The 25,051-nt window shown below is 43.1% G+C and overlaps 1 protein-coding gene across 8 annotated transcripts in view; it reads left to right on the plus strand.

Moving 5' to 3' along the window:
* Positions 1-25,051, plus strand: part of LOC112244844 (plasma membrane calcium-transporting ATPase 1) — a 144,911-nt gene that overhangs the window by 98,437 nt on the left and 21,423 nt on the right. For all 8 annotated transcript variants that reach the window (XM_024412662.2, XM_024412663.2, XM_042299363.1 and 5 more), the window contains 7 exons: positions 11,642-11,821; positions 12,006-12,093; positions 12,560-12,666; positions 19,061-19,252; positions 19,413-19,626; positions 19,769-19,980; positions 23,923-24,030. In XM_024412662.2, the coding sequence (XP_024268430.1) occupies positions 11,642-11,821; positions 12,006-12,093; positions 12,560-12,666; positions 19,061-19,252; positions 19,413-19,626; positions 19,769-19,980; positions 23,923-24,030 (1,101 nt within the window). The remainder of the gene's footprint in view (positions 1-11,641; positions 11,822-12,005; positions 12,094-12,559; positions 12,667-19,060; positions 19,253-19,412; positions 19,627-19,768; positions 19,981-23,922; positions 24,031-25,051) is intronic.

Here is a 25,051-nt window from a genome sequence, read left to right on the forward strand (position 1 = left end):
TACCACTTCTCAGCTGAGGCGTTGTTGCTCCTACATGTTTCCACTTCACAATAACAGCACTTGAAGTTCACTGGGGCACCTCTAGCAGGGCAGAGATTTTATGAACAGACCACTGGCCATTCTACTGCCAATGTTTGTTTATGGAGTGTGCTCGATTTTATACACCTGTCAGCAATGGGTGTGGCTGAAATAGCCGAATCCTCTAATTTGAAGCGCTGTCCACATTATATACTACTGTTCAAAAGTTTGGGGTCACTTAGAAATGTCCTTGTTTTTTAAAGAAAAGCCCTTTTTTTATGGAATATCTACATGGGTGTACAGAGGCCCATTATCAGCAACCATCACTCCCGTGTTCCAATGGCACGTTGTGTTAGCTAATCCAAGTTTATCATTTTAAAAGGCTAATTGATCATTAGAAAACCCTTTTGCAATTATGTTAGCACAGCTGAAAACTGTTGTTCTGATTAAAGAAGCAATAAAACTGACCTTTTAGACTAGTTGAGTATCTGGAGCATCAGCATTTGTGGGTTCGATTACAGGATCAAAATGTCCAGAAACAAAGAACTTTCTTCTGAAACTCGTCAGTCTATTCTTGTTCTGAGAAATGAAGGCCATTCCATGCAAGAAATTGCCAAGAAACTGAAGATCTCGTACAATGTTGTGTACTACTCCCCTCACAGAACAGCGCAAACTGTCTCTAACCAGAATAGAAAGAGTGGGAGGCCCCGGTGCACAACTGAGCAAGAAGACAAGTACATTAGTGTCTACTAGTTTGAGAAACTGACGCCTCACATGTCCTCAACTGTCAGCTTCATTAAATAGTACCCTCAAAACACCAGTCTCAATGTCAACAGTGAAGAGACAAATCCGGGATGCTGGCCTTCTAGGCAGAGTTCCTCTGTCCAGTGTCTGTTCTTTTGCCCATCTTAATCTTTTCTTTTTATTGGCGAGTCTGCGATATGGCTTTTTCTTTGCAACTCTGCCTAGAAGGCCAGCATCCCGGAGTCGCCTCTTCACTGTTGACGTTGAAACTGGTGTTTTTTATTTAATGAAGCTGCCAGTGTGTCTGTGAGAAACGTGGGAAAGGGCTGGTGTTGCCATAGCAACTGTGAGTTGAACTCTGTGAGATGGACTCCTAAGTATATAGCGCAGTTTGTTTCGGCGATTTTACAGCTAGCTAGCTACTTCACATGCTGTTATTGACTTTGATGTTATTGTGTGTTGCTTAAGGTGACCAAAGTTCTGAAATGAAAACCCCAGGGACATTTCCAATTCGGCGGTCAATATGTCATTAAAATATCCAATGTTATTATCTATGAAATAAAAAAAGGGGGACAATTCCGGGTTTCAGGTATTTAGTCTAACATGCACACTGTGATAGAGAAAACAACTATACTACAGTAACACTACAGACAAGACAGAACTGTCCGATCTGAACAGCCATTCAGTGGTCCTGGTAGAATAAGAGCAGAAGAGAACATGAGCAAAATTGAAAAAACAGAGACAATAGTATAACATAATAAAGAAATAAGATGATGAGGAGATTGGTAACTACATAATAGACGTATACCAACCTAATCGTTCATTTCTCAGAAGAATGTATTTTCATCAGGATTGCTCTGTCTCTGGCCAGCTTCTCCATGAACTCCTGGCAGGGGAGGATGAATTTTGTCTTCACAATAAGCATGTCCTTGATGGTAGGAACCCATTTCTTGCTGCTGTCCATATATCATTCATTTGGGAGAACACTCTCTCGACTGGTGCATTACTTCCAGGTAAGCACATGACAACAGACGCTAATCTAGCCAGGTTAGTGTGTGGGATGTCGTTCTCTTTGAAGTGGGTAACCACCGTGCTCCATCTCTGACTAAGCGGTGTTTCAGATGTTTTCCATTCTTCAAGCGATCCCCCCTTTAGGAACTCTTGCAGGCAGTAGGTTGCCTTTTTAAACGGAGAACATGTAAATCTTTGCTTGCATGTTGTTCACAGCCATAGTGAAGAATGATTGGGATGTTTTGACAAAGCTCTCTTTAGACATGGCTCCATTTTCCTCCAGCTCTCTCAGAAGTCCTCTGACCAAAACTGGAGTGACGTTTTCATCACGTCTTGCAGTCAATTTTGCCTCAGCGTTTCTCGGAATTGCAGCTGACTCCACAGCACAGTGGTCCTGGCCTTCAAGCATCTTGATCGTGTCACTGAATACGGTCAGGTTTCCATGGACAAAGGCCAGGCAAAGTTCAGTCAGTTTGCAGGACAACAGGGCATTTGTCTTCAGAAAGAAAATAAGATTTCAATGGCACATACATTTTCAGCACTCTTTCTAGAGCAGGGAGCATGGACAGCCAGCGAACATTGTTGTGTAATAAAATGTTATGGTACTCCTGGCAAACAAACTCACAAAACCTCTTCAGTCTTTCTACTCTGATGGTAAAAATATGAAAATATCTTTGAGCAGGTACTCAACATCAAGGGGAATCATATGCAAATCTGTTCTGGCTGTGTAATGAATGATGTGGGCAGGACAACCTAAGCCAATCACCTCCCGCTGCAGAGCATTTTAAACCTTGGTATGGACATTCACCCTCTCCAGTCTATTCAGTCCTCCAAAGTTGGTATTTGTGTTGTCGGCAGAGAATGCCACAACTTTGTTTTCCAGGTTACATTTTTGGATGAACACCAGGACCTCCTCTGCAATTCCCTCTGCTGTTTCTCCTTTCAATTCAACAAAATCAAGCAGTTTTGTTTCCACAGATGTGCTGCCCTCATGTATCTTACAATATCTGACTACTATTGTCAGCAGCTTTACATGTTTATGATTGGACGCATCAATGGACAGGGACACAAATTCAACCTGATCCAAAGCTTCCGTGTCAGTTGTGCTGTGGAGTCCATATATCTGTAATTATGATTGTGTCGCATCGTGTGGTATGCAAAGACACCCTCCTGCACAGCTAAATCATATTCGTCTTGGGAAGGCTCTACCTTCGTGAAGAATGTGGTGACAGAGGGCATACCAACACGGCCAATCAGAGAGGCTTTATGCTTTTTCATGTTCTTCCACTGCCGTTCTTCCCCCGCTGCCAATTGATAAAGAGGAATTACAAAGGGTGCAGTGAACCATTCTTGATCTGAGCGTATAAATGGAAATTCTTTCATCATGTTGTCATTAAAGTGGCATTTCCATTTCTTGGAACAAGCTATTGTACCTCCCCTGTCTGCTCTCCTTCACTCTCCTTGTCACTCTTCTTGCTCTCAACTCTTTCCTTCTCCTCCAATCGAGCTCCTCCTCTGGTCTTCACTCGTCTTCCTTCTCTTTCTTCCTTTCCTTCTCCTCCAATCGAGCTCCTCCTCTGGTCTTCACTCGTCTTCCTTCTCTTTCTTCCTTTCCTTCTCCTCCAATCGAGCTCCTCCTCTGGTCTTCACTCGTCTTCCTTCTCTTTCTTCCTTTCCTTCTCTTTACCTTTCCACCTCACTCTTCTGCACTCTCCTCGCTTCACTCTTTTTACTCGACTGGTCCTTCTCACTCTCTTCTCCTTCTGCTCCAATCTTTAATAATAAATAGTACACTATTAGATAAAATACTTTGGTTAACAGATTCCCGTTGCTTGACCCATTTAAAAAAAATGTAATCTCAAAAACATAGTTTGGAATGATACATTGGCAGGCTCTGTAATAATATTTTTGACCTTTTCTCCTCTCTTTCACTCTTCTTCCTATCCAGTCTTCCTCCTCTCCTTCCTCTCCACTCTCTAACAGAAGACATTATGCTAATATTATCCATTAATTTAATATAATCATAACCTAGCTACCATGACAGTAGCTAGCTAACTTGTCTATGTAGACCAACGTTAGCTAGTATAACTTATTTAAAACCTTATAGAGCAGATCATCTATCTATATAATAAATTGTGACATAACATCACTAGCTAGTAAGACAAACGATTGTAACTTACTTACCTGGCTTGAAAAGACATGTGTGGTGATGTTGTGGATTCACTTGACACTTAATAGCTTCTGGCTGAGTTTTCCACAGCAGTTTTCTCTAAAACTAGCTTGAATAAGTAGTTGGTAGTAGAAGAAGAAGAGTGAATGAAGCTGCTATAGCGAGCAGCCCCCTCTGTTGGCCAAAACAAGCACAATGTGATTGAGACGTCAACCGGTAGGCTCTGTTGCCTGGTCTTTCTTGACACCTAAAATATTATTTCACTTTGTGGTCTGTTTTGAACACACAGTTAAAAACGGTCACATTTCCGGGTACATCTCCAGGGGACTGTCCCCGTTTGGTCACCCTAGTGTAGCTACGTTTGCTAGCTAGTTAGCCAGCCAGTTAGCCAGCCAGCCCAGAGGGAGAGCATTGCATTGTAGGTTTTGTAATCAAATTGAGCTGCAACAGATTCCCACAACGATTTTCACATGTTGCTACCATCCTTGTTGTAATGACGTAAACAAAACGTGTTCACAAAAAAGTTTGTTTAAAGCTGCAATATGTAACTTTTTGGCTGACCTGACCAAATTCACATAGAAATGTAAGTTATAGATATGTCATTCGCATTGAAAGCAAGTCTAAGAACTGGTAGATCTGTTCTATGTGCACTGTTTCTATGCTTCCCGTTCTTAAGTTTTGTTTTTGTGTCTTTTACTTTCGGTTTTGGACACCAGCATCAAACAGCTGAAAACACAATAGTTTGGTTATGGAAAATATATTTCACAGCGGTTTAGATGGTACAATGATTATATTATACTTGCTTAAACTGAAATTTGGCGAACTATTATTTGACGAACTGAATTTTACTACTATTTTGCAAGCTCCCGTTTTGGACGTGTGTAAAAATAAAAACTCCATGATGGGCATATGTACACAGGCAGCCATCATGGAACAAGAGATGAGATGATGATGGTGACCCTTGTATTTAGAAGTAATTTTCTTGCAACAATTTCTCGTTTTCCATTTCACATGACTAAAAACCAAGCTCTCCCTCCTTTACTCTGGGCCTAGGCTACAATAACGAAAGCTGATTCAACTGCAATGCGTCGTCTTTTTTTTAATCCTGCAGATTTGATGATATCATGCTTCTGACCCCAACCTACTAAGAAATATTGTTTTTGTTTAAAAAAAATATGGGGGAAAAAATACATGTTGCTTGTTTCTCGTTTAATTAGAGGAGAGGAGAGGGATAAGACAGTGAAAGAGGGGAGAGGAGAGAAAAGAAGATTATAAGAAGCCCAAAGATTAGTTTGAGTCTCTTGACTGTGGAAGGAGTAAGATATTCAATATTAGAGTGAGAGGGAGACAGTTGAATTCAACATGTTGCACATTTCTTAGAATAATTCAGTCCTAGCTTTATGATGAGAAAGTGTTAATGCATTCTGTAAGATGGTTCCATAATGTTTTCTAGAACATATTTGGGAGCAGTGAGTGGACATTCTCCCTTTCTCTTTATATTAGATCTTTGTCCAGCTTCTGTGAAAAGTTTGGATATGCGTAAAACCCTCCATAGTCTGTTGCTTTAATATTTGAATGTCCTTTGAACTAGCTAGCCAACACGCTTGTGTGTGCAGAGTGGCACCAGAATTAAAAACGCATCTTATATATTTTTTGTTGTTGTTAATAAATCCAAACTAAATGAAACCTGATAACTAGCCCTATAGTGTCATCAGCAAGCGTTTATCCATTCTTCTATTCTTCTAATAGGAAATCTCTCTCCCTGTCTTCTGAATCAAGCTTGTAATTTCAGTAAAGTAGCCTATGATTCGGAGGGGGAGGTGCAGGAAGCCTAAATACGCTTTGCATAGGCGCTTTGTTGCATTTTGTTGTGGGACTATGGAAAAAAAAATATCTGGAGTGTAAAATAACATTATTAACCGGTTGCCAAGCTTTTAAAAGAACGATTCTGTTTCCGGGAACAGTATGGATCATTTTTATTCCAGGTGCCGTGTACATGCCATGGACATGCCAAACGTTGTCAATAAGCACGATTAAATTGACTATTGATGAGGCCTAAAATTCTAATCAAAATGAAACCCCAACTTGTTTTAAATAAGCTATGTCTAAATACAGTTACAAGCACTAGAATTGCTTACTGGGGCATATGACACTGATGTTAACAGTGTATCAAATCAACATGTTCAAATCAATGTTATAAAGCCAGTAATGCAGTGATCCAAGTTCTGCTGTGCTGTGATAACTGCGAGTATGATTGAAAAGCTCATCTGCACACACACACACACACACACACACTCTCTCACTCACTCACATACATGCACACACACACTCTCTCACTCACTCACATACATGCACACACACACACACACACACACACACACACACATCACATGTAAGTGACGCCCGTTCAGTGAAGCCCAAGTATTTTATTAGGATGCCCCCCAGCTGAACACACCACCTCACTCCACTGTGGCCCTAGAGGACTGAAATGTCCCTGTTGTCTCCTAAAAAAAGTATTCTCTATAGCTCCAGCCAGAGCCATATTGCCCGTAAACCTGATAATTAGAATTCAAATGTAATATCACAGAGCACTGAACTTTGGTGAAAACAGCATTATGTAAATCTAATATAGCCATTTTTGAGAGTGTGACTGTGACATATTAGCTATTTCCTTGCTCCGCCCAACCGCCACTTGCTGTGTTCTTCACGTGACAGACTGATAGTCATTAGAGTTTTGAATGTCAAGCAGCAGCAGATAAGAGTGGATGGAAATAGCTTCGTAGCCAGTGGGTGACTGACTCTACCATTTCCCAATAGAGTTGGAAGGAAAGGGCGGCTAGCTGCTAGATGAAAGATACTGTACTGTAGCCGCCAGTATAATGGCTGTGCACTTTAGTGCTGATCTTTCATGACAGCGGCGTCTCTGAAATGAGCTGCTGGTATGTCGAAGATTTACTCGTATCATCTATTAATTATGGAGATGAGGAACACTTAATTTCCATGATAAATGAGGAAAGGACACCTGTGTCATTTTATTATTCAAATGCATAACTGAGGGGAAAATGCAAAGTATCAGGGATATTATCATGGTTTCAACTAAAGTCCAGAAATGTGGAACATCGGAGAGTGAGTGATCGTAGGTTTGTGAGTTGTTTTGAATTTTATATATATAATTCTTTTTTTTTTTCAAGCAATAATACAATACAGACAATAAAAATGGCTGCTCCCATCAGTGGGTGCTCTGGTCAGATGGTGCGCTCGCCCCCACCCGCCCCGAGACACCAGCAAGGCCCTGGCCCAAATGGATTTTCCAAAGGCAAGAAAAACCAAGTACAGCCCGGCGCCCGGGTGGAGTGCACAAATAACTACCAGGACCAGCACACACACAGCTCAGCATGAAACCAAACCACAAAACATAAATAGCGAAACGCAAAGCGTATAAAAATCCCATTCCCACCCTTTCCCCTGATTGGAGGACCTCAAACATTTACGCTGTACATTTGTGTATATAATTATTCCAACACCCATCAATTCCACCATTCAGACAGCCACAGATCAACCCCTCTTCCCCAATAAGTCATTCTACCATTTCCTATCGCAATTCATCCCGCCATTCTCCCATGGTGTCTCACTAGGGACTTGAACCTCCCAGTTTGCAGCATTTCTGACGAAATTGCCCCAAAAATAAACAATTTAGCCAAGAGCACAATTATATTTCCTATTGACTGTGTGGTCCTTCAAATCCCTCAGCAATACAGTTTGCAGGTCAACCTTACCCTGATATTATGGCATAACAACCATTCCTGGACATGACTCCAAAAACAAGCTTCTGATGGACAGTACCAAAGAGATGCTCTATTGATTCTCTCTGGATTCTGTGTGGCGATAATTTAATATGATAGCTTAAATAGATGCATCAATTGTTCGGTATATCAGTTCATAAACCCAATGCCATGGTATTGAGACAACTATCTTGAATTTTATGCGGCATATTTGTCAACACTCTTGACCGTAAGTGAAACTGATACATTTTACAATTTACATGAGTGATTTCAAGGATTTGACATTTTTAATTGGTGGCAGACCAATTACTTCATTGCATTTTCCATTTTTTGTGTCGGAGCTACGATGAGTTGGTTATATTTTCCATACACCTGGATGAATTGGTTGTAACACCGTCGTTGTTCACAATGTCATTCATAAACATACCTTTCTTATACATCTCTCTCAGTACATTGGCGTTTAGCCATATTGTTTGCTGTAATATACCCTACCGTTCAAAAGTTTGTGGTCACTTAGAAACAGACGCCTCACAAGTCCTTAATCTGTCAGCTTCATTAAATGGTACCCGCAAAACACTAGTCTCAACGTCAACAGTGAAGAGGCGACTCCGGGATACTGGCCTTCTAGGCTGAGTTGCAAAGAAAAAGTCATATCTCAGACTGGCCCAAAAAAAGAAAAGATTAAGATGGCCAAAAGAACACAGACACTGGACAGAGGAACTCTGCCTTGAAGGCTAGCATCCCAGAGTCATCTCTTCACGGTTGACATTGAGACGGGTGATTTGCGGGTACTATTTATTGAAGCTGACAGTTGAGAACTTGAGGCATCAGTTTCTCAAACTAGACACTAATGTATTTGTCCTTGTCCTCTTGCTCAGTTGTGCACCAGGGCCTCCCACTCCTTTCTATTCTGGTTAGAGACAGTTTTCTCTGTTCTGTAAAGGGAGTAGTACACAGCGTTGTATGAGATCTTCAGTTTCTTGGCAATTTCTTGCATGGAATACCCTTCATTTCTCAGAACAAGGATAGACTGACAAGGTTCAGAAGAAAGTTCTTTGTTTCTGGACATTTTGATCTTGTAATCGAACCCATAATGCTTCAGATACTCATCTAGTCTAAAGGCCAATTGTATTGCTTCTTTAATTAGCACAACAGTTTCAGCTGTGCTAACATAATTGCAATAGGATTTTCTAATGATCAATTAGCCTTTTAAAATGATAAACTTGGATTAGTTAGCACAACGTGTCATTGGAACACATGAGTGATGGTTGCTTATAATGGCCCTCTGTACTCCTATGTAGATAATCCATTTAAAAAATCTGCCGTTTCCAGCTATAATAGTAATTTACAACATTAACAATGTCTACACTGTATTTCTGATCAATTGTGTTATTTTCATGGACAAAAAATGTGATTTTCTTAAAAAAATAAGGACATTTCTAAGTGACCCCAAACTTTTGAAGGGTCGTGTAGATTCTGCCTAGAAAACTCTGTATACCTTCATTTAAAAATAAGAATACTTTAAACAGGGTTACAATCCACTGGAAATTGATTAGTTTTAATCTATATAACAGCAAAGAGCCCCCTTTTTAAATATCGGATGTCCCACTTAGTCTCCTCCTGGAAAACCAGTTTGGATTTAGATATAGTTTCAGTATAATATAAGCTTTAAGAGAGAGGTTGAATGTCTTGATATTTATTCATTTTAGTTAAATAAAGGTGAAATATTTATTATTCTTTTTTTTTATATATCAGCAAAGGGTGGACCAACTCCATATTAATGCCCATGATTTTGGAATGAGATGTTTCGGCGAGCAGGTGTCCTCATACTTTTTCATGTAGTGTATGCCTCATGGGTCTCCTGGTCACGACGCAGCCAGGGATCGAACCTGGGGCTGTAGTGATGCCTCAAGCACTGCGATGCAGTGCCTTCGACTACTGCGCCACTCAGGAGGCCCTCTACTGGAGAGCGCGTCTTTGTCTACACCCATTCAGCATCCTTCACATCCTCTTAAGCCTTAGCCCCACCCATCTCTTTAAGGATTCACATGTGAGGCCATGTGCTAAACATGGTGAATAGGGTAGTGTAGTAAACAACCAAAGATTTCAAGACTAAAAGTGGTCAGTTGTACTAAGAAGTAGTAGTAAAAATACACTTTATCTAGTCCTTGGCCTATATCCTAATCTGACTTTGAAGCAGGTCATATTGTTCTTCACATTACCGTCTGGTAAACACACACTATATCAAATATAATCAAAGTTTATTTGTCACATGCACAGGATACAGAAGGTGTAAACGGTACAGTGAAATGGTTACTTGCATAGTAGAATATTTTGTTTAGACATGTAGCTAGCTAGCTAGCTAAACAATCAACCATAAATTAATCCTAACTCGTACTACCATGCACCATGCATGTATCTGCAGGTGTCTAAAGCTAACCAACTATGTTCAATGTTAGCTAGCTAGCTAATTAGGCTATAACTAGCAATGCAAATGTATCTCTGAGATACAAATAATATTACTACATAGATCATACAGACCATTTAGCTAGACTCTTACCCGTATACATGGATGAACACTTCTCCCTCTGTCATGGATTCCATGGTTGCCCTTTAGTTTGAAGATGTAATCCGGAGACGGGTGTTTTATACAACAGCCTTCTGTGTTCTCTTTTTGACTCGCCACATTTGGCAATGATCTCTCTTCTTCCACTGGGCATTCCACTGATTTCAAAAGTCTGATTACCAGCATTATACCTATTCATGATTATAACATGACTAAACATGTAGATAAACAATGCGTTTTCTGTGTAGGCTAGTATCTGTTTATTATATAGGCTATAACGGATGCATCATCAGATGGAATAGTATGTTTGGAATTACCACCGCAAATTTGTGCTATATAGCCCAGTGGCAGCCATTTGGCATAATGGCCAATAAAGTAAACTCCAAATAAATTATGGTTTATCATTTCAGTATTTTGGTTCATAAACCCATGGCAACAAGCTCAAACTCCTAACCCACGAATTTAGCCAACTGTTCACATACCCTGGTCCTTAATGCGTGGGTCCCCTCTTCCAGTTGTCAAAACTCTGCGGTAGAGGTGACACCTTGCCCACCTCCGGTGACAAAGAATAGCCTAGTTAATTACAACTAACGTCGTATCAGTCCATTATGCCCCTGAGTTGTTCTGCGTTAGGGAGTGAGTGGATGTTTGCATGAGGTGGTCTGCCAGTGTTATTGTGGGATCATTCCACCCTAGTGGGTCAAGGTTCTATTGTTTCTTTGCGGTTCTCTGTTACTTTGGGGGTGTGAGAGGGTTACGCAAAGAGTGTAGCTACATGTTTATGTGAGGGCAGAGGAGGTGGGAGGTGGGGGTGCCAGGTTGGGGTTCAGAGGTGTGATTGACAGGCAGACAACTGTGGGGGGTTTCTAATGATCTATAAATAAGTAATCTGATTGGTCTAATGAGAAGTGACTCATCTCATGCCTGAGGGTGGATAATTGCACAGGACTTCAAACGCAAGCTCACATACAAGCACAGACACATATACACACTCACTCAAACACACAGAGAGAGCGTCTCGCATACACAGCGGGTTGAGAGGTCAGGCCCGAATGAGCAAAAGCTGTCAGGGCTTCACATTGTCATGAGAGAGAGCGAGAGAAACTAAAATAACATCCGACACTTCCTGTTACTGAGACTAACCCTGGAGTGGGGAACATATGGAGGGGAATATACATACAGATTCACTCAGATACAAATATATACCTTACACAGACTGGCCTGAGATCAGCACTGATACTAAACCAAGGAATGTTGTTGTGAAGTGGATATATAACTACAGAATACTGGCTGATCAATGTCCTTGTAGTGATGTTCACGTCATGACTCTCTCTCCTCCCTCACCTAAAGGTACCTAATGCCATCCTCAAGTGCCAGAAGGCCGGCATCACCGTGCGCATGGTTACCGGGGACAACATCAACACTGCCCGCGCCATAGCAACCAAGTGTGGCATCCTGTTGCCGGGTGAGGACTTCCTGTGTCTGGAGGGCAAAGAGTTCAACCAGCTGATCCGTAATGACCAGGGAGAGGTGAGACACACCACAGGACTTTTTTATTTTGAAAGAGGTACTTTTATTATTATATATTAAAGATGAGACAGGCTTGGGGACTTAAATGGTGTAGTAGTACTAATATTGGGAGTGATGCATTTTTTTAAAGTTCTTCATTGCTCGAGATTCAGTCCCTCTGACTCCGTGTCCTCCTGTGCTCTAGGTGGAGCAAGAGCGTCTGGATAAGGTGTGGCCCAAGCTGCGTGTGCTGGCTCGCTCCTCTCCCACTGACAAACACACTCTGGTCAAAGGTGGGTTAAAGCTGTCACACATCTCTCCTTTTCTTGTTTTTACTCCCCTCCTCCTTCCTAAAATGTGTTCTCTTTCATGTGTGATCGACACACACACAGCGGACCCAGGGGTCTCTAGCACTGCCATCCCCTTCAGCCCAACCCAGTTTTCTTCAAAGACTAGCCTGTTTCATCTCAGTTGGGGGTGGTGGAGGGGTGGAGAGAGAGTTACGGGCCAGGTGAGGTATAACGCAGGTGTTGGTCATGAATATGGAGACTCTTGACTAGAAGACTTACTGGGGAAAAAAACACTGAATTTCAGCCACTGAAAAAGCAAATGAAATGGCTAAAAGGCCATTTCGAAATATTGGGGGACCGACATTTATTAGTTATGTTCATCCAACAAAATTCCATTCCTCAGAGAATGTGTATACTGCTGTCCAGTGTACTGATATCTGAGGGGTGTGGTCTTGTTCATCTCCCTCAGGTATCATGGACAGCACCGTCCTCGAGACACGACAGGTGGTGGCTGTGACAGGCGACGGAACTAACGATGGCCCCGCCCTAAAGAAGGCCGATGTCGGATTCGCTATGGTAACACTCTATTCATATCAGTCTGTTTTCATGGTTCCCTTGTAACAAATTTCCTTCCGGTTTTACTCCCTCTATTTTCTCAGACAAGAATTGTTAGCGAGAACTTAGTAAGTATTTGCGAATACACAACAGCCATGACAAGCTAATTTTGCCCAAACCTCATCTCTGCAACTCTCCAATTTACTCCAAGTGCCCCCATTTAAGATGGCTGTGTAATTGGATAATAAATCATTAGAGGGAGTAACGACTGGATAAATCTGCTTATCACCAGACAAGCCCCACTACATTCACACACACACACTGCACCCCTCGTAGAAAGACCTCTGGGTTTGGGAGTTACAGAATAAGAGTGAGTGTGTGAGTGTACATGTGTAATTATACTGTGTTGTATATACTGTGTTGTCTATCTGTGTGCTTGGCAGCCCGTGTCAGTATGCCGCTGTGAGGAGCCTTGTTTCAGATTAGCAGTCGTCCTTGTGGTTCAGTTAAATCCCATCCCAATATAGTCCCCTTCACATTCATTCAGACTACACTCCCTCTGCGAGCCTGTGTCACACTAACAGGGAGACCCCACAGCCAAATCAAATCAAATCAAATTTTATTTGTCACATACACATGGTTAGCAGATGTTAATGCGAGTGTAGCGAAATGCTTGTGCTTCTAGTTCCGACAATGCAGTAATAACCAGGAAGACCAGTTCATAGAATCAATCACATTTATTTATTAAGCCCTTCTTACATCAGCTGATGTCACAAAGTGCTGTACAGAAACCCTGCCTAAAACCCTAAACAGCAAGCAATGCAGGTGTAGAAGCACGGTGGCTAGGAAAAACTCCCTAGATAGCCTGGTTCCTCTCTAGGTTTCAGCCTATGATGGGTGGCCAGTCCTCGTCTTGCTGTGCCGGGTGGAGATTATAACAGAACATGGCCAAGATGTTCATAGATGACCAGCAGGGTCAAATAATAATAATCACAGTGGCTGTCGAGGGTGCAACAGGTCAGCACCTCGGGAGTAAATGTCAGTTGGCTTTTCATAGCCGATCATTCAGAGTATCTCTACCGCTCCTCCTGTCTCTAGGGAGTTGAAAATAGCAGGTCTGGGACAGGTAGCATTTGGAGCAGCAGGACGGCCAGGTGGACTGGGGACAGCAAGAAGTTATCAGGCCAGGTAGTCCTGAGGCATGGTCCCAGTGCTCAGGTCCTCCGAAACAGGGAGAGAATTGAGAGAGAGAGAGCTGCTTGAGAGGGAGAGAGCTGCTTGAGAGGGAGAGAGCTGCTTGAGAGGGAGAGAGCTGCTTGAGAGGGAGAGAGCTGCTTGAGAGGGAGAGAGCTGCTTGAGAGGGAGAGAGCTGCTTGAGAGGGAGAGAGCTGCTTGAGAGGGAGAGAGCTGCTTGAGAGGGAGAGAGCTGCTTGAGAGGGAGAGAGCTGCTTGAGAGGGAGAGAGCTGCTTGAGAGGGAGCGAGCTGCTTGAGAGGGAGAGAGCTGCTTGAGAGGGAGAGAGCTGCTTGAGAGGGAGCGAGCTGCTTGAGAGGGAGAGAGCTGCTTGAGAGGGAGCGAGCTGCTTGAGAGGGAGCGAGCTGCTTGAGAGGGAGCGAGCTGCTTGAGAGGGAGCGAGCTGCTTGAGAGGGAGCGAGCTGCTTGAGAGGGAGCGAGCTGCTTGAGAGGGAGCGAGCTGCTTGAGAGGGAGCGAGCTGCTTGAGAGGGAGCGAGCTGCTTGAGAGGGAAGAGAGCGAGCTGCTTGAGAGGGAAGAGAGCGAGCTGCTTGAGAGGGAAGAGAGCGAGCTGCTTGAGAGGGAAGAGAGCGAGCTGCTTGAGAGGGAAGAGAGCGAGCTGCTTGAGAAGAGAGCGAGCTGCTTGAGAAGAGAGCGAGCTGCTTGAGAAGAGAGCGAGCTGCTTGAGAGAGAGCGGGCTGCTTGAGAGAGAGCGGGCTGCTTGAGCGAGAGCGGGCTGCTTGAGAGAGAGCGGGCTGCTTGAGAAGAGAGCGAGCTGCTTGAGAGAGAGCGGGCTGCTTGAGAGAGAGCGGGCTGCTTGAGCGAGAGCGGGCTGCTTGAGAGAGAGCGGGCTGCTTGAGAGAGAGCGGGCTGCTTGAGAGAGAGCGGGCTGCTTGAGCGAGAGAGCGAGCTGGGCCTCCCGGGTGGTGCAGTGGTTAAGGGCGCTGTACTGCAGCGCCAGCTGTGCCACCAGAGATTCTGGGTTCGCGCCCAGGCTCTGTCGTAACCGGCCGCGACCGGGAGTTCCGTGGGGCGACGCACAATTGGCATAGCGTCGTCCAGGTTAGGGAGGGTTTGGCCGATAGGGATATCCTTGTCTCATCGCGCACCAGCGACTCCTGTGGCGGGCCGGGCGCAGTGCACGCTAACCAAGGTTGCCAGGTGCACGGTGTTTCCTCCGACGGGTTGGATGCGCGCTGTGTTAAGAAGCAGTGCGGCTTGGTTGGGTGGTGTATCGGAGGTCGCATGACTTTCAACCTTCGTCTCTCCCGAGCCGGTACAGGAGTTGTAGCAATGAGACAAGATAGTAATTACTAACAATTGGATACCACGGTATTGGGGAGAAAAAGGGGGTAAAATTCAACAAAAAAAAAAGAGAAAACCGAGAGAGAGCGAGCTGCTTGAGAGAGAGAGAGCGAGCTGCTTGAGAGAGAGAGAGAGAGAGCTGCTGCTTGAGAGAGAGAGAGCGAGCTGCTTGAGAGAGAGAGAGAGCGAGCTGCTTGAGAGAGAGAGAGAGCGAGCTGCTTGAGAGAGAGAGCGAGCTGCTTGAGAGAGAGAGCGAGCTGCTTGAGAGAGAGAGAGAGAGAGAGCGAGCTGCTTGAGAGAGAGAGAGAGCGAGCTGCTTGAGAGAGAGAGAGAGCTGCTTGAGAGAGAGAGCTGCTTGAGAGAGAGAGAGAGAGAGAGAGCTGCTTGAGAGAGAGAGAGCGAGCTGCTTGAGAGAGAGAGAGCGAGCTGCTTGAGAGAGATAGAGCGAGCTGCTTGAGAGAGAGAGAGCGAGCTGCTTGAGAGAGAGAGAGCGAGCTGCTTGAGAGAGAGAGAGAGAGAGCTGCTTGAGAGAGAGAGAGAGAGAGAGCTGCTTGAGAGAGAGAGAGAGAGAGCGAGCTGCTTGAGAGAGAGAGAGCGAGCTGCTTGAGAGAGAGAGAGCGAGCTGCTTGAGAGAGAGAGAGAGAGAGCGAGCTGCTTGAGAGAGAGAGAGAGAGCGAGCTGCTTGAGAGAGAGAGCGAGCTGCTTGAGAGAGAAAGAGAGAGCTGCTTGAGAGAGAGAGAGAGAGAGCGAGCTGCTTGAGAGAGAGAGAGCGAGCTGCTTGAGAGAGAGAGAGCGAGCTGCTTGAGAGAGAGCTGCTTGAGAGAGAGCGAGCTGCTTGAGAGAGAGAGAGCGAGCTGCTTGAGAGAGAGAGAGCGAGCTGCTTGAGAGAGATAGAGCGAGCTGCTTGAGAGAGAGAGAGCGAGCTGCTTGAGAGAGAGAGAGCGAGCTGCTTGAGAGAGAGAGAGCGAGCTGCTTGAGAGAGAGAGAGAGAGCGAGCTGCTTGAGAGAGAGAGAGAGAGAGAGAGCTGCTTGAGAGAGAGAGAGAGAGAGAGAGAGAGAGAGAGAGAGCGAGCTGCTAGAGAGAGAGAGAGCGAGCTGCTAGAGAGAGAGAGAGCGAGCTGCACAAATTCAAATTGGCTATACTCAAACTCTTCAAAATTATCCTCACTGCAGGGATTTTCCCCGATATTTTGTTTCAGGGATTGATCACACCAATCTAAAAATGGAGACAAATTTGACCCAAATAATTACAGAGGAATTTGCGTTAACAGAAGCTTGGGGAAAATTCTCTGCAGTATAGCAGAGATGGCAGACTACACTATTTCCTTGACCAACACAACGTCCTGAGCAGAAGCCAGATTGGATTTCTAAAAAATTATCTTAAACAGACCACATTTACGCCCTCCATACTCTAAATGACAAACAAGTAAACCAAAACAAAGGCAAAATCTACTCGTGTTTTGTTGATTTCAAGAAAGCATTTGATTCAATTTGGCACAAAGGTCTTTTTTACAAACTAATAGAAAGTGGTATTGGAGGGAAAACATGTGATGTTATTAAATCAATGTACACTAAAAACAAATGTGCGGTCAAAATTGGCAACAAGCAAACAGACTTCTTCTCTCAGGGACGGGCAGTGAAACAGGGCTGTCCAATAAGTCCAACACTATTTAACATCTACATTAATGAATTAACAACAAGCAAACAGACTTCTTCTCTCAGGGACGGGCAGTGAAACAGGGCTGTCCAATAAGTCCAACACTATTTAACATCTACATTAATGAATTAACAACAAGCAAACAGACTTCTTCTCTCAGGGACGGGCAGTGAAACAGGGCTGTCCAATAAGTCCAACACTATTTAACATCTACATTAATGAATTAACAACAAGCAAACAGACTTCTTCTCTCAGGGACGGGCAGTGAAACAGGGCTGTCCAATAAGTCCAACACTATTTAACATCTACATTAATGAATTAACAACAAGCAAACAGACTTCTTCTCTCAGGGACGGGCAGTGAAACAGGGCTGCCCAATAAGTCCAACACTATTTAACATCTACATTAATGAATTGGCAAAACATTAGAAGAATCGGAAGCACCTGGTACTGGTACACCTGGTACCACTCTACACAACACTGAAATCAAGTGTCTGCTGTACGCAGATGACCTGGTGCTGCTGTCTCCCACTAAAGAGGGGTTACAGCAGCACTTAGATCGTCTTCACAGGTTCTGTCAGACCTGGGCTCTGACCGTTAACCTAAAAAAATAAAAAATATAATGATATTCCAAAAAAGGTCTGGAAATCAGGATGAGAAATCTAAATTCTATTTGAACACACCAAAAAAACGAAACATATCTCGGACTAAATATCAGCAACACAGGTAGCTTTCACATGGCTGTGAATGAGCTGAGAGACAAAGCAAGAAGAGCATTCTATGCCATTATAAGGAACATTAAAATCGAAATTCCAATTAGAATCTGGCTCAAAATGTTCCAATCGGTTATAGAACCAATTGCTCTATATGGCAGTGAAGTATGGGGTCCACTCTCTAATGAATCCACCAAATGGGACAAACATCCAATTGAAATACTGCATGCAGAGTTTTGCAAGACTGTATTGCAAGTGCAAAGAATAACTCCAAATAACGCATGTAGAGCAGAATTGGGCCAATAACCCCTCATTCGAATAGAAAAAAAGAGCCATCAAATTTTACAACCATCTAAAAACAAGTGACCCCAAAACATTCCACCACACAGCTCTACAATGTCAAGAGATGAAACCAGAGAAGAGTCCCCTCAGCCAGCTGGTTCTGAGGTTCAGTTCACAAACCCAAACCAACCCCACAGAGCCTCATGACAGCACTCAGAAAATCTGGCCTAACGAAATCATCACAAAACAAAAAGAAAAATATATCACCTATTGGAAAGACACCACAAAAAATGAAAGTGAACTTCAATGCTATTTGGCTCTAAACAGACAGTACATGGTGGCAGACTATCTGACCGCTGTGTCTGATAGAAAACTGAGGAAAACACTGACTAGGTACAGAGAGTCTATAGTCCCACAGATCTTCATGAAACACTCACTGTCCTTGTATGTAATGAGGAAAATGGCCTAAGTGAGTTCAACAAAGCTTTGAGGGAAAGAGAATAAAACTAAAAGCACAGTAATTGAAAATAGAAAGGATAATGATATAGCCTCGGGTATTAGTGGCCCCAAATGTTCTGTGTAGACGAAAGGTCGCAGAGAGATGAAATACATTTTAATAGCTAGACTTTGTCTCCTTCCCTTTTTATTCTCCAAAGTTAATTGACTCTCATGATTTAGAGGAGAAAAGGGCAGATGTTAAAGGGGTGGAATGCAGTACCAATATGTCATGAAATGCAGGCGGTTTGCTTGCTAGTTCTTTTCACCGGGACTCAAACTTTGACACTTAACACTATGGGTACTGGTTACTCACTCTCATCCACCTGGCTGATGCACGGCAGCCATTTTGTGCTGAACCGCTCACCACTCGTCAGCTGTCAATGATGTAGCTGGTTCATGTCCCTGACTGACTGCAACTTTTATTGAACCTTTATTATTACGGCCGGCCGAACTGAGGTCACATCTGGCAAAAAATGGCTGCCGTTATCAGCCAGGCACAGCAGATTGGTGTTACACGTTGGTGGTGGATTAGGTTAGTTCCCCATACAATGTAAAGTGTTTGAGATGTAATCGATAGCACTATATAAATGTAATTCATTGTTAATAGGCCTAAAGGGAATATGTAATAACATATATTAAAAACAATGGGAACGATCACGGCCATTTCTATCATCATCAGCCTCATCGTCATCCCTATAAACCGAACACCTCCATCTCTGTCTCCTGATAGGGTATTGCCGGTACAGATGTGGCTAAGGAAGCATCTGACATCATTCTGACTGACGATAACTTCACCAGCATCGTCAAGGCTGTGATGTGGGGCCGCAACGTCTACGACAGCATCTCCAAGTTCCTCCAGTTCCAGCTCACTGTCAACGTGGTGGCCGTCATCGTGGCCTTCACTGGCGCCTGCATCACACAGGTAACACACTTACCCTTTGATCCTTCTTGAAATTCATTATTTATTTATTTTAAAGACCCGCACACACCACCTCTCTCTCTCTCTCCCACCCTCGTTTGCTTTCTCTCTTTCTGTCTTTCACGCTTCCACTCCACCTCCCTCTTTTCCTCCCTCTCTCCAGGACTCTCCTCTGAAAGCAGTGCAGATGTTGTGGGTTAACCTGATCATGGACACCCTGGCATCCCTGGCTCTGGCCACTGAGCCCCCCACCGAGTCCCTGTTGCTGAGGAAGCCGTACGGCCGCAACAAGCCCCTGATCTCCCGCACCATGATGAAGAATATCCTGGGTCATGCCGTCTACCAGCTCACCATCATCTTCACCCTGCTGTTCGCTGGTGAGACCATCACACACTGGAACACACAGAGAGTCAGACCCCGCTGGAACACACAGAGAGTCAGACCCCGCTGAAATCTCGAGACAGTATGCTTAAACAAAAATTTAAATATATTATCCTGTTTGCTCTTCCCCTTTCCCAGGAGAGAACTTCTTTAACATTGACAGCGGGCGTAACGCGCCTCTTCACTCACCACCATCGGAGCACTACACCATCGTGTTCAACGTGTTCGTCATGATGCAGCTGTTCAACGAGATCAACGCCAGGAAGATCCACGGAGAGAGGAACGTCTTCGAGGCCATCTACCGTAACCCCATCTTCTGTAGCGTGGTTATGGGAACCTTCATCCTGCAGGTACACACACATACTGTAGACACACACACACACAAACACACACATACTGTAGACACACAAATATGCATACACTCACAAACACCATATACACACACACACACACACACATACTGTAGACACACAAATATGCATACACTCACAAACACCATATATACACACACACACACACACACACACACACACACACACACACACTTACATGCACACTCACACACACAAGGAAAGGAGATGGTGAAGAGCAGGGGCGGAGAACTCAGATGCACTGCTTTTGGAATGAATGATCACTTCCCCACGGAGATCAATGAAAGAAGAAAAAAATCCCATCATGAAAACAAAAAGCATTGCCTGAACTAACGAGTCTCCTTGGTGATGGATAGACTTTACGTCAACGGGCAACGCAATTGCATTGGGACTCTAGAATCACTCCCTGGCAATTTTAAAGCGTCGTTCAAACCTGAGCTTGTGTGATGTCGTGTATCATCACGACTTCAACTACAAGAAATACATGCTCTACTGGTTTTCACTTGACAAGGAAAGGGCTGCATATAGCCCGTGTTCATGTATGTAGCCTTCCTAATAAAATAGAGGTTTTGAACTTGGTCAACATAAATAACATTCACATTCTAGCTTTAACCGAAACACATTTGGATACATCCGTTAACAATGGGCAAATGAACGTAGATGGGACAGGAATAGAGATGGAGGTGTAGCGTTGTACATTCAGAATCCTATACCTTTCAAGAGGAGGGATGACTAGGGCTGTTGCGGCGAACCTATTACCGCCACACCGGCAGTCACGAGTCATGAAGGCAGTCAAATTCCACGTGACCGTTTAGTCACAGTAATTAGGCTTCTACAAACTCTGATGCTGCTGATGGACATTAGTAGCCTACCGAACTTGCTAACTGCCTGGTACTCAGCTCTCTATTGTCCCTCTAATCACTCTGACATCAATGCAAATGTAATCGAAAATTGAATCAAACACTACATGAGACCCAATGAGTTCATGTTGCGCAATATTTCTAAAGGCTATGCAATTGCTAGAGAAAACAGAGTGATGGCCTCTTAAAAAGAGGAGGATGGCATCAGATTTCTATAGGCCAGGCCTACTATATTTACAGTTAAAGTCAGAAGTTTACATACACTTAAGTGTATCATTAAAACTCGCTTTTGAACCACTCCACAAATTTCTTGTTAACAAACAAATGGCAAGTCGGTTAGAACATCTACTTTGTTTAATGACAGATTATTTCACTGTATCACAATTCCAGTGGGTCAGAAATGTACATAAACTAAGTTGACTGTGCCTTCAAACAGCTTGGAAAATTCCAGAAAATTGTCATGGCTTTAGAAGCTTTTGATAGGGCTAATTGACATCATTTAAGCCAATTGGAAGTGTACCTGTGGATGCATTTCAAGACCTACCTTCAAACTCGGCACCTGTTTGCTTTTTTCAAATCATCATTAGTCGCATCATGCAGCTTTACAATGTATTAAGAATCAAAACATACAGCCCAACGTTTGTAGAACAAGTTACATTAAGAACTCTAAATTAAGCCTATAGGGGGACCTATTTCTTTGTTAATCGCTCAACACAGTATAGCCGGATGTGAGCACTCCCTCATTCCTATTTTATTCAGCTTTGTTCACTTGTATTCTTCATACTATAAAATAATGCCATGGAATTCTATCCAAATCTGGTCTACTAAATGAACTAGCATAGCCCACAGCCATATGGCATAGCCAGATCAGGAAAATGTATGTTACGAAGGTCTGCATCAGTGGCTTGTAGGCTGGAAGCCAGGAGATGCTCAGTGTGTTTATGCTAATTAACGGTCAATTACCGTGAGACTGACAATTATTTGCTTGGCAATCACCGGTAGACAAGATTTTGTGTCCTCCACAGCCCTAGGGATGACCTTAATGTATGTTAAATAGATACACTATAGCCTCGTACATCTGCCTCACCAGGCACCCATATTGATAGGGTGTGTGTACAGACCTCTTAGCTCAAAGGTGTCTTATCTGGATGACATAGGCACTGGGTTTGACCAGGCCACACATAGTAACAGAGATATATTTATCATAGGGATTTTATATAAATTGGATCAGAATAATTCAAATATAACAAAATTATTGAGAGGAGCTGTGGTTTGAAACAAATGCTTAATGACACTACTAGATCGTCAACAAAGACGTGTCACTATTCTGACACATGCATTGATCTGATATTCTATAATATACCATTGCAATGCTTAGAGGCCAGATCAATGCCTGTCTGCTGGATAGACGATAATATTGTGACCATAACCATGAACACCAAGGTTCCAAAGAAACCCCCAAAGCTTGTGGTCAAGAGAAAAAAAAAATGTTTTAAATCATGCAATCAAGCAATTTCAAAATGATTTGGCTGCTGTACCCTGGGAGCGGACTTATCTAGAGGATGATTTAAATCACGCTACAGAATGTTTTATTGATTTGCTCACTGGGGTAATGGACCATCATGCCCCAGTAAGAAAGAGTACAGTTGGGGCTCATCCATCTCCATGGGTTGATGATGACCTGGGTGAGGTGTTTTCTCAAATAAATAAAAAACTTCCATACCAAATGGCAAATCTACAGGTTATGATCTTATGGACATTTTTTTACTTCGCTATGCTGCTCCCCAGATTGCAGCTCCACTGAAATACATATTTGATTGTGACAAATCTTTGGGGGTTTCTTTGGAACCTTGGGAAATTTCCAAATGTATGGAAGCATGCTAAGCTGTGTCCATCCATTTGGGGCTACCAAGTGGCGCAGTGCTCTAAGACACTGCATCTCAGTGCTAGAGGCGTCAATACAGACAACCTGGTTCAAATCCAGACTCTATCACAACCGGCCTTGATTGGGATTCCCAGCGTCGTCCGAGTTTGGCCGGTGTAGGCCGTGATTGTAAATAAGAATTTGTTCTTAACTGACTTGCCTAGTTAAATAAAGGTTACATAACAAATAAAAAGAACACATTTTTCCTGCCAATAGTCAACCAATCAGTCAACTCCCTTCACTCAGTAAGATATTGGAGGTTATTGTGAGTAGACAAATATGGGAGTACATGGAAAAGAATGATCTGATCACAGCCGATCAGCATGCTTATCTCAAAAACCAATCCACAACCACTGCATTGGTTGACATGACTAACCATTGGCTCAATGCTATGGATAATGGCAGGTAGTAATATTTGTAGATTTCAGATCATGAAATAATTTGGACAAAAATATTGCACCATGGGTTTAAGGAGGCAGTGTTGAATTGGGTACAGTCATATCTAACTGTCAGTCCGCCTTGATCAATTGGTCGTTTTCTTTCCCTCATGCTTTAGACTGTGAAGTACCGCAGGGTAGCTGCATTGGTTCACTTCTCATTAAGTATTCATTTGTTAAGAGACAAACGTTCAGTCAATACTAGGAATAGATTGTCCACCACCTGAGTCATTCTGGCAGAAAAGAGAAATAGGCAAAATAACATTTTGATTCAGAGCAATGAAGAAATAGATTAATTAATCTGAGCAAACCAGAAACCTTTCAATATACTTTATAAATTCAAACAATACTTTAGAACAATTTAAATATACTAAATTGGAAGGTTGTGCAGACTAGGGTAGATCTATCAATCTATCTTTTCAGACTGTCAATAGTATTTATCTGGTCAATACATCAGTGTATATCTGTTTGTAACAGTGTGTTATATTTGAACATGTGATTGTATTATAAATTGCACTTTTATGTGTAAGCACTCTGGAATATTAGCCCAAATGAGGACTAAAACTAACTCTAACACAACCAGGCATACACTCACACACACCACAGGCACTCTCTCTCTCTCACACACTGTTTCTCCATCTGTATTAGTGTCTATGAGATCTACAGGTACACACACACTCACTCTGTGTCTCTGTCTCAGATTGTCATTGTCCAGTTTGGAGGAAAGCCCTTTTCCTGCACAGCTCTGAGCATTGACCAGTGGCTCTGGTGTGTCTTCATTGGAGTGGGAGAGCTGCTCTGGGGACAGGTAAGACACACAAACAATCTCTGTGTGTGCGTGCGTGTGTGTGTGCGTGAGACAGCTGGTACTATAGGTGCCAGTGAACTAACACAAAGCAGTTGCGTTCCGTGGTTACCATCACATACGTCACTGTGGTAATGAGCGCTGGCGCACATGAAAGCAGCATGGCCCACATTTGCCCACACCCCAGAGGACGAGAACCCAGCACAATACTCCTCTGTGAATATATATATATATATATATATATATATATATATATATATATATATATATACACACATATATACACACATATATATATATATATATATATATATATACACATATATATATATACACACATATATATATATATATACACAAAGTTCAAAGACAGCACACACACTTCTCCATCTGCATGAACTCACACGCACACGTTCAAAGACAGCACACACACTTCTCCATCTGCATGAACTCACACGCACACGTTCAAAGACACACGCTCTTCTCACTTTACACCTACACACTCACACCCACAGACTCATATATACAGAGAAAGAGATCTCATACTGTCTATAGACAGGAGCCTGTACCCTCAAAGACGAGCTTCCCCACACTGAATTCAGCTAGGAGGCTCTCTGTAAAACTAGGTAGAACAAGCTAGTGTAAGTCTCCCTGTATCCGCCTATAATTAATCGGCTGTCAGCCAATCAGCATTCAGGGCTTGAATCACCCATTTTAAAATATTACATGATGATGCCCTCCAGCATGTGTACGTGCATGCATATACATTTCTGTGTTTGTCTGTGTGTGGGAGTCTTTGAAAGCATAATCGTTCAGAGGTGACTAAATGAATTTGAGTCATCATGACTTGTTACATAAGCGTACCTTGTTTAAAATGCAGACAAGAGAACATAACGCAGCACCACATTACCTTAGTATCTATATCTCCACCCTAAGGAATGATACAGCAAGAAAGTTTGACACCCTTCTACTGACACTGCAGTTTGGTTTAGGCTGCATCCCAAATGGCATGCGTCTCTCTATT

Source organism: Oncorhynchus tshawytscha, linkage group LG02 (genome assembly GCF_018296145.1).
Source record: "Oncorhynchus tshawytscha isolate Ot180627B linkage group LG02, Otsh_v2.0, whole genome shotgun sequence".
Classification (NCBI taxonomy): domain Eukaryota; kingdom Metazoa; phylum Chordata; class Actinopteri; order Salmoniformes; family Salmonidae; genus Oncorhynchus; species Oncorhynchus tshawytscha.